This window comes from Babylonia areolata, chromosome 12 (assembly GCF_041734735.1).
Source record: "Babylonia areolata isolate BAREFJ2019XMU chromosome 12, ASM4173473v1, whole genome shotgun sequence".
NCBI classification, from domain to species: domain Eukaryota; kingdom Metazoa; phylum Mollusca; class Gastropoda; order Neogastropoda; family Buccinidae; genus Babylonia; species Babylonia areolata.
Genome location: NC_134887.1, coordinates 27389406 through 27405007, shown reverse-complemented (window position 1 = coordinate 27405007; position 15602 = coordinate 27389406). Strand labels below are relative to the sequence as shown.

The 15602-nt window shown below is 42.9% G+C and overlaps 1 protein-coding gene across 9 annotated transcripts in view; it reads left to right on the top strand.

The window, feature by feature from the left end:
* Positions 1-4503: 4503 nt before the first annotated feature.
* LOC143288487 (peroxisomal sarcosine oxidase-like) overlaps positions 4504-15602 on the top strand; it is a 24562-nt gene continuing 13463 nt past the window's right edge. Inside the window, exons 1-4 of one of the 9 annotated variants that reach the window (XM_076597047.1) lie at positions 4504-4596; positions 12037-12163; positions 13926-14074; positions 15099-15312. In XM_076597047.1, coding sequence (XP_076453162.1) covers positions 12056-12163; positions 13926-14074; positions 15099-15312 — 471 coding nt within the window. In that variant the 5' untranslated portion in view covers positions 4504-4596; positions 12037-12055. Of the gene's footprint in view, positions 4597-4928; positions 5020-5094; positions 5342-5457; positions 5603-5645; positions 5840-9094; positions 9240-12036; positions 12164-13925; positions 14075-15098; positions 15313-15602 lie in introns of those variants that run through there. The other 8 variants (XM_076597049.1, XM_076597044.1, XM_076597042.1 and 5 more) reach the window with 8 other exon arrangements.

Here is a 15602-nt window from a genome sequence, read left to right as displayed (position 1 = left end):
TGAACACACACGAACATGGTGGGAAACAGTTTGGGAAATAGTGACGGAACGGCGTTGCACTTTCAACTGACATCGCAGTAGATTTGTCAGCAATATAACACAAATGATCGACATACAAACTTGATACATTAGTTAATTAGTCTTAATCTTAAAATCAAACTGCATTAGATATATACATATCTTTTTAAATGATGGACAAGGGGTGGGGGTCGGGGGTACGAACTAAATTAGAAGGTGAGATGAGGGGGGAGGATAAATATAATAACAAGGAAACCTTACACACACACACACACACACACACACACACACACACACGGCACACACACTGGCACACGCTGACATGTGTTCGCGGCGCGCACGCGGACTCACACTGGCACACAAACACACACACATACACACACGCGCGTACGCGCGCGCGCGCACGCACGCACGCACGCACTCACTCACTCACTCACATCCATGGCCACAATTCAAGTTTAGAAATAATTAAGTCGCATATTAAGACTACATCATGCATCATGTATAAAATACTAAATGAATAAATCACTTCATCTGTTAAAGCACATAAAATCGAGATATAGATCACAGGCATGCGCAGATAACAGCTGAATTTTGTAAATAACAAGATATTGAAATATAAGTCACGTGTACGATAGTTGTGTTTAGTCAGTGCAAGGAGGCGTTTAATTAAGACAGATACCGCTGTAAGATCTTTTAAATATGTTTTTCTTTGCAAGCGGCATTTTATCGTACGCCGACCAGAGGGAAGCATTTCAAAGCAGGGGAACAGAGGGTGAGAACAGTCATTTGTAATCTGGACAGCCTTCCGCCTCACTGCCTGACTGATCGTCTAAGGACAGTTGTTTTGTTCCGGTAATTTTGCCAGTCATGTTCACAGTTCGAGTTAGCCGTCCTCTGTTTTTCATCCTGAGACTTCCATGCCAAGAAACAATGTTAAAGATTAAAATGCTTTCGATAAGACTTCTGTAGATGTTCTGAAGTATATTTGGACTGACATCAAAAGCTCTAAGCTTCCTCAACAGGCATACACGTTGAAGGGCTTTCTTAACTATCATGTCTGTGTGTTCATTAAAAGAAAGTTTTCTGTCACTCATTGTACCAAAATATTTGAAACACGGCACACATGATCATCGTTCAGTGTCACGGGTGCAAAACCAGTCTGTCTTCCTTCCATCTATAACTAATTCCTTTGTTTTACCAACATTCATTTCTAGGAAGCTGTCTCTGCACCATGTACTCAGAATATAAATTTGAGTAAAATATGTAACTAAGGGGTCCTCGTCTTTCAGAAGTCCCACCAGGGCCATGTCGTCTGCGGCAAACTTGAAAAGTGATGTAAAAACAGTCTGACATCTCATATGGTCAGTGTAAATGGAAAATAGTGTGGGAGATAGGACACACACCTGTCAGTGGAGCCCCTGTGTTGAGCACAATCTCATCCAACAGCTAGCTATCAACACTGACTCTGACACAGCATCCAGGAGGATATCGAATGTGCAAACAATGTTACTTTTATGTTTATATGATATGGTAATGGCAGGTTCCGAGAATCCGAGGATCACTGAGAAGGTGCTAGGCGACAATTAAGCCCTATATGGGTGGCTGTGCAGGCCAATTCTTGAGCGACACGTCCAGGCACACAGAGGGCAAAGGAAAACCGTACCAAAAGGACTCTGGGAAGGCGATATATGCTTTCCTCCGTCTGCGCTTCAAAAACATTTTACTCCGCAGCTAGTCATTCAAATTTGCATCTCAGTTAAAAGCCTGACAATACTTTAACTCTTTCCATACGAACGGCGAAAGAGACGACGTTAACAGCGTTTCACCCCAATTACCATCATCAAAATATTGCAAGCGGAAGGCTCTTATACTGAAGAGGTGAATGTTGACAAAGAATACCACAATTCTGACGACGGAAGCTAAAGGTTGGGTCATTCAGACACCCACTGGACATACGAGGGGTCTGTGTAGAGGAGAAGAGAGGACTGGCCGTACTGAGTGAGTTAAGGAAAAAGTCAGTACGATAAGAAACAACCTTGACTCTTCCTTAGCTAAGTTTCCTCCTTTCACAGAACCTTGTTTCCATGGTCGACCTCTCACCCAGTTCACTCCAGTGACTCAAGATGTAGTCAAACGCACAATTCTCTCTTCTCCACTTAAAACATGTGAACTTGATCCCTTCCCTTCAAAATTATTTATTGATTGCCTTGACATCCTCTTGCCTTTCGTGTATACACTCCCAGTCAAGCACAGCTAACGCAAAGGAAGTGGACCTGCCACAATTGAACTTATTGCTGAGGGAAAAGGTGAGTTTTGAGACGGGATTTAAAAGATGCAAGGGAATCAGAATGACGGAGGTTGTCAGGGAGCAAACAAGACATGCAGAAGTCAGCTGTGGATGGGATTTTGAGACACACAATCAGTTGTAAGATCAGTTCCTGTCCTGTCATCACTTTGACAATCAGATTGGAGCCGATCAGGGCCCGGGAAATACTGAAAAAGAACAGAAAAGCCCGGAAAACACCCATATTGGTTCTACTCACAAATTTGGCGGAAACTGGACAGTAACAGAGATATAACCACGGCAGTCATGGAGGTTGGACTGACAGTAAAGGAACTGACAAACACCGCCACTGACAAACAACCACTGACAAACAGCCACTGACAAACACCACCACTGACAAACACCACCACTGACAAACAGCCACTGACAAACACCACCACTGACAAACACAAACCACTGACAACCACCACCACTGACAAACAGCCACTGACAAACAACTGACAACCACCACCACTGACAAACACCACCACTGATAAACACCACCACTAACAAACACCACCACTAACAAACACCACCACTGACAAACAGCCACTGACAAAGACCGCCACTGACAAACACCACCACTGATAAACACCACCACTGACAAACACCACCACTGATAAACACCACCACTGACAAACACCACCACTGACAAACACCACCACTGACAAACACCACCACTGACAAACAGCCACTGATAAACACCACCACTGACAACCACCACCACTGACAAACACCACCACTGATAAACACCACCACTGACAAACAGCCACTGAGAAAGACCGCCACTGACGGACAAACACCACCACTGACAAACACCACCACTGACAAACAGCCACTGACAAACACCACCACTGACAAACAGCCACTGACAAACACCACCACTGACAAACAGCCACTGACAAACACCACCACTGACAAACACCACCACTGACAAACACCACCACTGACAAACACCACCACTGACAAACAGCCATTGACAAACACCACCACTGACAAACAGCCATTGACAAACACCACCACTGACAAACAGCCACTGACAAACACCACCACTGATAAACACCACCACTGACAAACAGCCATTGACAAACACCACCACTGACAAACACCACCACTGATAAACACCACCACTGACAAACAGCCACTGACAAACACCACCACTGATAAACACCACAACTGACAAACAGCCATTGACAAACACCACCACTGATAAACACCACCACTGACAAACAGCCATTGACAAACACCACCACTGACAAACAGCCACTGACAAACACCACCACTGATAAACACCACCACTGACAAACAGCCATTGACAAACACCACCACTGATAAACACCACCACTGACAAACAGCCACTGACAAACACCACCACTGACAAACACCACCACTGACAAACACCACCACTGATAAACACCACCACTGACAAACAGCCACAGACAAACACCACCACTGACAAATAGCCATTGACAAACACCACCACTGACAAACAGCCACAGACAAACACCACCACTGATAAACACCACCACTGACAAACACCACCACTGACAAACACCACCACTGACAAACAGCCACAGACAAACACCACCACTGACAAACAACTGACAAACACCGTCACCGTGACTGACAAAGACAGCCACTGACTAATAACCGCCATTGACAAACACCACCTGCACTGACAAACACCGCCACTGACAAACTTCTTCTTCTTTTAATTGTTCGCATTTTCACACGTTTAATGTCAGCCCAGCACGTCTGATGAATGACGCTGTCCTCTACTGACAAACACCGCCACTGACAACAACAAAACCTGGCAAACAAACAAAAGCAACAACAAACACTGCCATTGACAAACAACTGAAAAAAAAAAAAAAAAAAAAAAAAAACAACACCGCTACTGACATACATAACCACTCATTTATAAACAAACGCTTGTTTCGTTGCCTTGCAGTGAAGTACTATAATGTCACCGACAAAAATGTCAGAGTAACATTGGTTAATACAACCTGGCATTAAACGGTCACTGAAATACGACACTGAAAACACATCAGTGGAAACAAAAATTGCTAGATCACTCGTGTTAAGTAAAGTGTACCGTGAACTGAGATAAGCCATGTACTGGTTTTTAAAGAACATGCATAAATTTAGGCTGCTGTGTCAACACATGCTTATCTGACCGAAGACCTCACAGTTAGATGTCCCACTCAGTTAATCGTCAGTTCACAAACTGAGCTTCCCGCTTGCTGTGAGAGGTGAGTGCTGATGTGTTTGCTTCGTCTGTGCATGTATAACAGTTAAATATTAACTCTCTTTTTTTTTTTAGCGTTTTAATTAGGAATGATGAGATGTTTTGGGGTAAAAAAAAAAAAGAAAGAAAAAGAAAAAGAAAAAAAAAAGATGTTTTGGGGTTGGGAAGGAAATGGAGGAGGAGGTGAAGTTGGAGGGGGGTGGGGGAGGGGGGAGAATGAGTGCATAGAAAAGCGGAAATGGGAGGGGGGGGGGTTGTATGATTTCGCAACCAGTGTGCATGTGTGTGTTTTTCAGGATGTGTGTGTGTGTGTGTGTGTGTGTGTGTGTGTGTGTGGACTGCTGTTTGCACATATTTTTATATCTGTGTATGTCCGTCGATCAGTGCTTAACTGTGACTTTGACCTTCCCCAGGTTTTCAGTGGAAAGTGAGTCAGTCATCCAGTCAGTGAGTGTGCGTATGCGTGCGCATGTATCGTTTGTGTGTGAGTGAGAGAGAGAGAGAGGAGGACTCAAAGAATCTAATGTTAGACCACAAGCCTGTAAACAGAGAGAGAGAGAGAGACAGAGAGCATACGCGTTCGTCAGTGTAGTGTACACGGCTTTCACTGTGCGAAAGTCCCTCAGGCTCTGACGGCGTGTGTGTGTGTGTGTGTAAACTGACATGTGCACATTTGTGTAAGTGAGTGCTTAACGATGACTTGAACCTCAGTAACATCAGTGCCCCAGCCAGGTCAGTTTTAAAACTGGGTGAGTCGTACTGACATGATGTCTTTGTTTTATGGCTGTGCATGTCATATCGCTTTATGATCATCACCATAACTTTAATCAGGAAGTGCGTGTGGGTATAGGGTTTGTGCGGTTGGGAAGCTGTTTGTGTTTGTACCGTACTGATGACAGAGAAGATGGGGGAGGGACGGCCGGAGAGAGTGTGACCGCATCGACCCTATCAGTTTCACCGTAAGAGAAAGCTGGTTTGCAAGTCGGTGTGCATCAGCTCCGGCAGTGAAAGTGAGCGACTATGTGTGTGTGTGCCTGTGTGTGTGTGTGTGTGTGAGGACTGAGACTGAACTTAAAATGTTGAGAAGGATAGAGAAAGCAAGACTTAGTTGAGACTGAGATAATCTAAAGTGTCGAAGAGGCCGAAGACAGGCCGTGTGGTGAATGCTGCGGGTTCAGTTGTGTCATGAAGACGGTGAAAACATCATACTTCAAAACCACACAGGCGTGAAATGTGTGTGAGTATGGGTGAGTACGTCAGTGCCCCGAACAGTGCATGACGCGCCGCGCGCGCGCACGTGTGTCACAGCCGGTGAATGTGTGTTCGTCAGTGTGTGAGTTCATGTCTGACACACGTCGTCGTTTCGGAAGAAAAAAAAACCCAAACCCTGCAATAACTGAAAACCGTGGCAAACATCAGTTCCCACTTGTATTTTTTCCATGGTTGGAATTAAACACTTCCTTTCTCGTGTTGAAAACCCCACCCCACCAACCCAGGGAGAGAGAGAAAAGAAGAAAGAAAGAATATGAAGAAGAAAAAGTCACTCGGGCGTGTCATAGTGTCCAAACATATGCATTGGAGTGTATATACTCTCAGTTGTGTGTACTGGTATTTGGAACGAGACAATTTTACGGAGTTTCATGCATTCCACTTCAAAGTGACAAAGAGTGGGGTACGCCTCCCCCCCCCCCTGCGCCCCCCCCCTCCTGAATGTCCTTGTAATGCCGTTGTTTTTTTTTCCCCCTGTGTGTGTGTGTGTGTGTGTGTGTGTGTGTGTGTTTCCAATCTGGTCTTCAGCAGGTTCGAACCCGCGCCTCCAGGGTGGTCGCCAATCTTTCTGGCAGACATTTTAACCACTGAGTCATCGTACACCTAGGTTAAGTACGGAAACTTAATCCTTATGAAGTTTACTTTCATTCCTCTTCGACCAGATCCAGCTGAAACTCTCTTCTGCTGCTTCTGCCATTGCCTTGAGAGCCCGTGTCCTCTCTCTGCCGGAAATCGACAGCTGTTTCATGACTCGAGGCTGTAGGGACTAGATGCGCTGACAAACCCTCTTGCACCATTCTCTATGGCGGCGAGGACTTTGGCTTGGAAGCCAGATTCTCTCAGGCTGCTGGATAGACTCAGTCGCATTCGGTCTTGTACGTAGATGTGGGCTTCCTCCATTCTGCTTTCGTATGGCACAGTGAGCTCAATCAGATTCGCTTGTATCGCCGGTTGCCTTGGAGTGGAGTGCTATGTCAGGTTTCATGCCGCTCTTGCTGATAATTTCCGGGTGTTTCCTTGTTCCCCTCTTAATGTAGGCCCGGTAAACTTTGCATTCTCAATCGATCTTCGGCTCCACTGATCAGCACCCCACGTTTCCATGCTTTGGATGTTACAGCTGTTCGTAGCCAGACTTTTTTTCCCTTCTGCAGAGAGGAACTTTACTGGAACTTCTGGTAGTGTGGGTGCTCCTTGGGCAGTGCTCACCACGGCACGACTGACCACGCGTGCCGCAATTTCTTTCTTTTAGCACTTGGTTGTGGCTCCAAGTGTACCGTACTTAACACCTAGGCCACTGTATGCCCGGGTACAGTTTGGCCTAAGCCAGTGTATACCCTCTTGGCCATTCTATACCCCACCCCCACTCCCCACCTTTTTTTTTTCTTTAAAAAAAATAAATACATTGATATATCAGTGAAGGGTGTAAATACTGCCCAGATTACAACCTTAGACTGATGACTAGGGGAACTGCGATGGATTTTTTAGAACAACATTTACCCTACCATTAGCTTCTATTCAAAATGGGCGAAACTGCCGGGGAAAAGATGTATGTGCCTAAAAATATAAATCTCCAAAGTCGGTTTTCAGTCAATTAAAAAAATGTTCAAACGAAGCAGAAAAACGTTATTAGTTATAAGTAAGTTTGTTAAATTTGCAAAAGTTATTTGTTTAAATATCCATTGTTATCTGGAACATATTTGTGCTTTCTGAATGTTCAGTTATGGTATTGAGTATTTGAATGTCTTATTTTGGGCGTGGAATTATCATTTGATAGTCCCGGGTTTTTTTTATGCTGCAATGAATAAGAGTGAAAGGATAGACAAAAACTTGAGATGATGATTTTATGATGTAAAAAATGTACTACTGAGGGAAAGAAAAAGAAAGAAAGAAAGAAGAAAGGAAAGATCGAGACGAACAAGAAAGAACAAACGGGTATTGAAGACAGAGGTTTCCGTCCACTCAAGTCAAAAGTAAAAAAGCAAGACTGAAAAGAAACAGAAAAACTTGAAGAGAAAAGAAGAAAAGGTACATCAATATCACACGAGCGCGTGCTAACACACACACACACACACACACACACACACACACACACACACTGGCACACACACACACACACACACACACACACACACACACACACACACACACACACACACACACACACACACAAAGTGCAGGGTATGATGATTTAACGGTTCTGAATTAGACAGTTTTGGACAGAAATAAATTACCTTCTGGTGTAACTGAGCAGTAACTGAATGTTCAGCCGGAAGACCGGCGGAATACGCTTGTCCTCAATCCAAAAAAGCATCAAGTTATGATCCCCATCATGACAAATAAAGGAAAAAATAGACGAAAGTGACCTATCCAATTTTCGGCAGACTTAACGGCTATTATTCTGATTTCAAACAAAAGAAAAACGATTAGTTTATGCGGAACTCGTATTTGCAACAAACACGCGCGCGCGTGTGTGTGTGCGTGACCTCGTGTCGGTGTGTGTGTGTGTGTGTGTGTGTGTGTGTGTGTGTGTGTGTGTGTGTGTGTGTGTGTCGGTGTCAGTGTGTGTGTGTGTGAGCGCACGCGCGCCTCGCTCATGTGTGTGTGTGTGTGTGTGTGTGTGTGTGTGTGTGTGTGTGTGTGACGTGTGTGTGTGTGTGTGTGTGTGTGTGTGTGTGTGTGTGTGTGTGTGTGTGTGCGCGCGCGCGCGCGCCGCGTGTGTGTGTATGTGTCATACTGACGTTATGGCTTCATAGTACTTGAGATTTCAGTTCATTGCACTCTGTTTGAAATTGTTGGACAGTGTATGTTGATTTTTTTTTTCTCAGTAGCTTTTGTACATGTTTGTTAGCAAGTTTTTGTGTTATACACCGTATCATATTATTGTTCTTTTGTTATTATGTTTTTGGTCTTCTTTGTGAACTTGCTCCGGCAGTCCTTGGCGGCGTTGGGAGGCGCTATAATGATATAAACTTCCCATCACTTATACAGTACAATCATCATTGACAAAATATTTGTACAAACTGGCTGGTTGAGTGAAGTGTACACAACTGAGGGGTATATTCCGGCCAGGAGGGGTATGGCATGGCCCAGGCTGGTTTAACCCCGGGGTATAAACTATTCAGGGGATAAATTTCGGCATGTCACGGGCCGGGCGTGACGTTTAGAAAGTACGTACAGCACTAGCGCAATGCACAAGAAAGTGTGCCGTTCTTTTTGTAGGCCGACACAAGCCTGACGCTCCATCATCCCTCAGTTCTGAAGTAAGATTCGAGAACCATACAGCGATCGGTAGGCCGGCACTCCTCCAATTAGAACTGAACGTTCACGGCAGTGTCATGTCAGTAGTCGCGAAGTCACGGTAGTCAGAATATGGACAAAGTAAGCTTTACAGCTTTTAAACTAATCTCGTAGTTTGTTTCGCAGCATAGTTTGTTAGAAACTGGGTCGAAGTCCACTGAACGGTTTAGTTGCATGGTGTATGTTTTGTTGTTGTTTTTTCAACAACATTCACCACTTGAATTTTGTCAGCATCAAAATACAGATCCCACTTACTGATGCAGTATCTCAGTATCCAAGCTTGGAGTTTGTTGAATCCTGTTGCAAAATTTTACTGGTACACGTCTTACATATTATGAGCTTATGTTTTGGTATTATCGGCAAAAACCTTTCATTATGATTCTGCACAGTCTGAAGGTCGTTTATATACAGTTAGTAAACAATATTATTGGTTCTAGGATACTCCCCTTGCGTGATTTTAAATACAAAACTCATCGAGATATTTCTTGATTTTTCAAGCATTGCACACTCAATGTTGAAAAATGCACCAGTCATATGTGGGGACTCTCTTTTTCTTCCCCACTTCAAGCGGGCAGAAGGCCTTGTCAGGCCTGCACGCCTTGATGATATTGATATGATATGGTTCCACTACGGACGTCAGCCTCCGAGGACTGAATACTCATCACTAACTCCAACCCGGCTTTCATGCAGGTTCTTCCTTTTCAGTGACTTTCATTGTCCATTGTGTGGGCTGTACCGACTATACAATAAGCTAGTAATATCCACAACAGTCTTTGTGTTGTACTCTGTCAAAAGCTTTAATTTTACCTTGGAAAAAAAAAGTTAATGAATTATCGTTATCGTCATTTTAGTCATCTTCATCATCCGCAAAAGCCGTGTGTCAAGAAACCTTTTGCTTCAAAAGCCATATGTTGACACTTATCCTACAAATTATTCATAATCACGTGAGAAATAATGGCATCTGTTACAAATAATTCTAAAATCTTTCATGCCATGCAAGTTCAACTGACTGGTTGGTAACTGCCTGGCTCATATCTATATATATATATCCCCTTCATAAAAGTTGCTGGAACATCAGCCTTTTCCCCAGTACTTTGGTACAACTCTGGATACCAACCACTTATTGCACAACAAGGACATCAGGAATGACAGTTCTCTTGCTAAAGCTTTTATATTCTTGGTGGTAATTCACCTGGTCCCTACATGGGCTTTGGAGGTATCAACTTCCTTCAGCCTTTTTTTTTTCAACAGCTGTATCGTGGAGTTACCCAGATATCCCAGGATCTGACACACCGTTAGGCACAGAGCCAGCTCTGTCAGCAGCAAATTGGAAGTATCTCATTGGTGAAGACACCAGCAAAGAACTTATATATTTAAGGGCTCAGCCTTTTTTCCTAATCAGAAGTGGCAAAACCATCATTAATTGTCTTTCTGTAATACCCCAATGTACATACATTGCGCTGTGTTCTTTCTTGGTCATATTTCCAGAAGTACTATGGGTCAGTCTTACAGTTCTTTGTTATGTACTTGTCATAGGCTTGCTGTATCTTTTTATTTTATTTTATTATTGATTTGTTATTTTGTTTCTCATTTTCTTATATTTTATATTTGCTAATCCATGCTTTTTCATCTGTTTTGAAGTTGCTGATGTTTTGTATATATTCTTGTCCTTGTTCAGTTTGCAAAAAACCTGTCATACAGTTTGTGGCATGGAAGTAGAATTTGTGTTTCTTTTTCACACTTATTATCACTTTCTTTTTCAACCATAAAGGTTTTGAATTTCTGTTAGCTTTCAAACTGATTGAATGCACATCTCCATGCAACCCCAATATAAAATTATATATTGTGGACTATATGTTTGTTTGGTCAAATATATTTTCTTTTCTGCAAAGTCAAAACTCTTGACACATAATAGATAGATACTGTCTTTCAGATACTGAATGCTATGGTCACTCTTCCTTAGGGAGTCTGTATGTGTCATGTCTGATACTAATTTGTCATCATTAACTAAAACAATCCATCCACAGTCGGTCTTTGCTGTTTCCTGTGTCTTGTGAGTTGTCTGTCTTTCTGACAAAGGAAATCATCTCTTTAACATTCAGCAAACTGATCATTTAATTCACCCCATTCCATGCTCTATTTCTTTGCAAAACTGGAAATTTTAAGTCACCAAAAAATTGAGACTTTACTGGACTTGAAAAAAAAAATCTTTTAATCTCAATAGTTCAAACAGCTGCTTTTCTGAGTTTTCTATTGTGTTTAAATACAGTCAATGAGTGGACTCCTCATTAGCTCCTCCTGGTGTAGAATTATTCAATTCTTCACATACTTTGGGGTTTAGGGTGTTGTCAAAATAAAGGGCAATGCCTACAGCTCCTTTGCAGAGACTTTATTCCGATGTAGTATTACTCAGTTCTTCGCATACTTTTGCGTTAAGGGTTTTGTCAGGGGCTATACTTCTCTTTGCATTTTTATTCAGGAACATGTCATAATTTGGTTGTTCATATTCAGTATAAAACTTGGTGTAGGATTGATGTTTTGTTTTTTGTCTCTGTAAACCCAATAATGTTCGTTTTTATGCCTTTTTTTTTTTAAAGTGGGGCACAAAAATTTGGATGTGTGTGAGGGGCCGGACCACATACATGAAGTCAAGTTTCACAAAGAAAATTTAATATATATAAGGTGAAGAACAATGCTGGCCAGCCAACTTGACCGATGAGATAACTGAAATGAGAATGTGTCTGTGTGAAGGCAGGCAATAAGTGACGGCAATGTTTTCACACCTAAACATAACTGTACCAAAAAAATTATGAATTCATCATCACGCACCTGAGTGTATCTCAGTATATGATATAATACGTTTGTACTCTGTCAACAGATTGGAGACATAAGACAGAATGACTACACAAGTGTTTGACGCCATTGTCATTGGAGCGGGAATTGAAGGCAGCTCCTCAGCCTACACTTTGGCCAAACATGGACAGAAAACTCTGCTGTTGGAACAGGTATAATAAATGAATGAATGATATGGATACTTATATAGCGACTATCCGCGGTCAGAGACCAAGCTCTTGGCACTTTAGAAAGTCAGGGTCGTATTTGCACAACAGGCTGCCCACCTGGGTAAAGCGGACTGACGGCTGACATTGGGCGCTCATCATTCATTTCCTGTGTCATTCAATCAGATTTCAGGCATGCACACATACACACTAAGACAGACATGTAACAGTTTATGTGTATGAATGTTTTGTACATTTACCTCACCATGTAGGCAGCTATACTCTGTTTTCGGGGGGGTGCATGCTGGGTATGTTCTTGTTTCCATAACCCACCAAAAGCTGACATGGATTTCAGGATCTTTAATATGTGTATTTGATCTTCTGCATGCGTATTCACACAAAGGGGGTTCAGGCACTTGTAGGTCTGCTCATCTGTTGAGCTGGCTGATTGGAAAAATCTCCACCCTACCTACCAGGTGCTGTTACCAAAATTCAGACCCAGGATCCTCAGATTAAAAGTCCAGCGCTTTAACTCTTTCCATACGAGCGGCGAAAGAGACGACGTTAACAGCGTTTCACCCCAATTACTATCATCAAAATATTGCAAGCGGAAGGCTCTTATACTGAAGACATGAATGTTGACAAAGAATACCACAATTCTGACGACGGAAGCTAAAGGTTGGGTCATTCAGACACCCACTGGACATCCGAGGGGTCTGTGTAGAGGAGAAGAGAGGAGTGGCCGTACTGAGTGCTTTAACCACTCAGCTATTGCACCCACCAGTCATAACCAAACCATTTTCTCCTTTGGGTATTTATATTTGTCCAGAGCAAAACCAAAGCAGCAGGACCATGTTCCTTGATGCTGCCAAACACTAGACAAGAAAGAACACTACAACATGCTGCAGAGTCTGTTCCAGCACCTGTCATCAGCCATTGTTAACTCCTCCCCAGAAATGTTTTCGGTCATCAGTTCAAACCAAGGACTCAAGACTCATGATGTTTTTATTCATACATAGACCAAGGTCCCGTATGAAAAGTCATGCTCCAGCAGTTCTCATCAGCTTAGAGAGAGAGAGAGAGAGAGAGAGAAATATATATGTACATATGTATCAAATAATAATAATAATGGTATTTATATAGCGCTGAATCTTGTGCAGAGACAAATCAAAGCGCTTTCGCACCAGTCATTCACACGCATGCATAACTCTAAAACTGGAGAAACTGAAGACAAGGAAGAGGCAGGGAAGGGAGGCTATTTTGGGAAGAGGCGCGTTTTAAGGCCAGACTTGAAAGAGCTGAGTGTGGAGACTTGACGAAGTGAAAGAGGAAGTTCATTCCAATTGCAAGGTCCAGAGACCGAGAAAGAACGGCGGCCAACAGTCGAGTGTTTGAATCGTTGGAGCAGGAGTAGAAGGCAGCTCCATAGTACATAATGTGAAAAACTGGCAGAAGGTGAAAAACTGAACCTGTCAATAAATGCAAAATGCAAGCCATGCCGTTTTATATGTTAATTGTCTTCTTGTGATAGGTAGAACACACTTCCATTTGCTGTTATGCCTTTTTTCTTCACCCTGTTACCATTTCTTTTTCTTTTTCTTTTTTTTTTTTCTTGGTTTTTTATTTTTATCTTAATTTCTTTAATAACGATTTTGTATTTCCAGTTAGTCTTCCTTTATCAGTTTTTCTGTAGTGTTGTTTTTACTACTGTTTTTTTCTCTCTTTTACTACGTTTTTTTTCTTCTTCTTTCTTTCTGTGTGCTGCCAGTTTCCTCTGCCTCACAGTCGAGGCAGCTCGCACGGCCAGACCCGCATAATTCGCTATGCCTATGAGCAGGACTTCTATTCACGCATGATGCTAGATGCCTTCCCTCTCTGGCACACATTGGCCAAAGAGGCTGCTGTGCAGCTCTTCAAGTAATGAAAAGTGTGTGTTTGTGTGTATGTGTGTGTGTGTGTGTTTGTGGTGTGTGTGAGTGTGTGTGTGTGTGTGTCTGTGTGTGTGTGTCTGTGTTTTAATGTGTGTATATGTTAGTGTGTGTGTGTTTTAATGTTATGTTAATGTCTGTGTGTGTGTTTCAATCAATCAATGTCTGTGTATGTTAGTGTGTGTGTGTATGCTAAGTGTGTGTGTGTGTGTGTGCTAGTTTGTGGATGCTTGTGTGTGTGCAGGCGTGTGTCTGCATATCTCTCTCTCTCTGTATGTGCATGCATTTGTGTGCACATGTCAATATGCATGTGTGTGTATGAGTGTGTGGAGATGTGTGTTTGTGTGGAAGTGTACATGTTAGTGTATGCATGTGCACAGTAGAGCATAATAAATCTGTTGGTCATGTATGGTTGTGGAATGAGCCCATGTATTTGGTCTGATTCTGTTGTCAGTGTGTGTGTGTGTGTGTGTGTGTGTGTGTGTGAGAGTGTTTGTGTGTGCGTGCGTGCATGCGCAGTGCAGGGTTTTATCTGTACATGCACAAGCAGGTGTGTGTTGGGTTGGTGGGGGTAGGGTAGGTGGGAGGGGAGACCAGAAGGGACACGTGTTTGAGCAACTGTTCACATTATATGTACATGTCACCGACTGTGTGTGTAATATGTTACTGTCAGTGCTCACACATACATGATATGCATACATACTACCATGTTTATGTACCACCGTGTTTACACACACACACACACACACACACACACACACACACACACACACACACACATACAGAGACATACAAACACACACACAAAATGCACACACACAAAATGCACACACACACACATATCAACACACACACAAAATGCACACACACACACACCAACACACACACATAACACACACACACACACACACATTAACACACACACACACACACACACACACACACATACACACCCCACCGCACCCCCACCCACTCCCCCACATAGGGTTGAATTTGCACTTTCCCCAACCCAGGCAGTGTGGAGTACTGAACCTGGGTCACCAAAACGGCAAGTTCCTGACCGCCATCTCGTCAGCCATGAGTCATCACGGAATGGAGTTTGAGGAGATCTCTTCCAGTCAGCTGGTCCAGCGCTATCCCATGCTGCAGTACTCTCCGCGCATGGCGGCCGTTCTGGACCCTAGAGGCGGCGTTCTTCTGGCGGATAAAGCTTTGGCTGCTTTTCAGGTAAGGTCTTTAAACACGTGAACTTTCATCAGTGAGTTCGGTTGTTGTTGTTGTTTTTCCTGTTAAAAAAAAAAGGTCTGTATGTATTTCCATGTTTCTTGCTGGTTTTCTTTCTTCTTCTTCTTCTTCTTGACTTCCAGTAATATTATTGCAAGAAATTAAAAAGATTTTTGTCACTAAAAAAAATTCAGAGATGTTTATGTACTACCATGTTTCTTGGCTTGAAAGAAATATAAACAAAATGTTATGAATCATCTGTCACTGTTTGCCGAGAAAATAAGGAGACATGT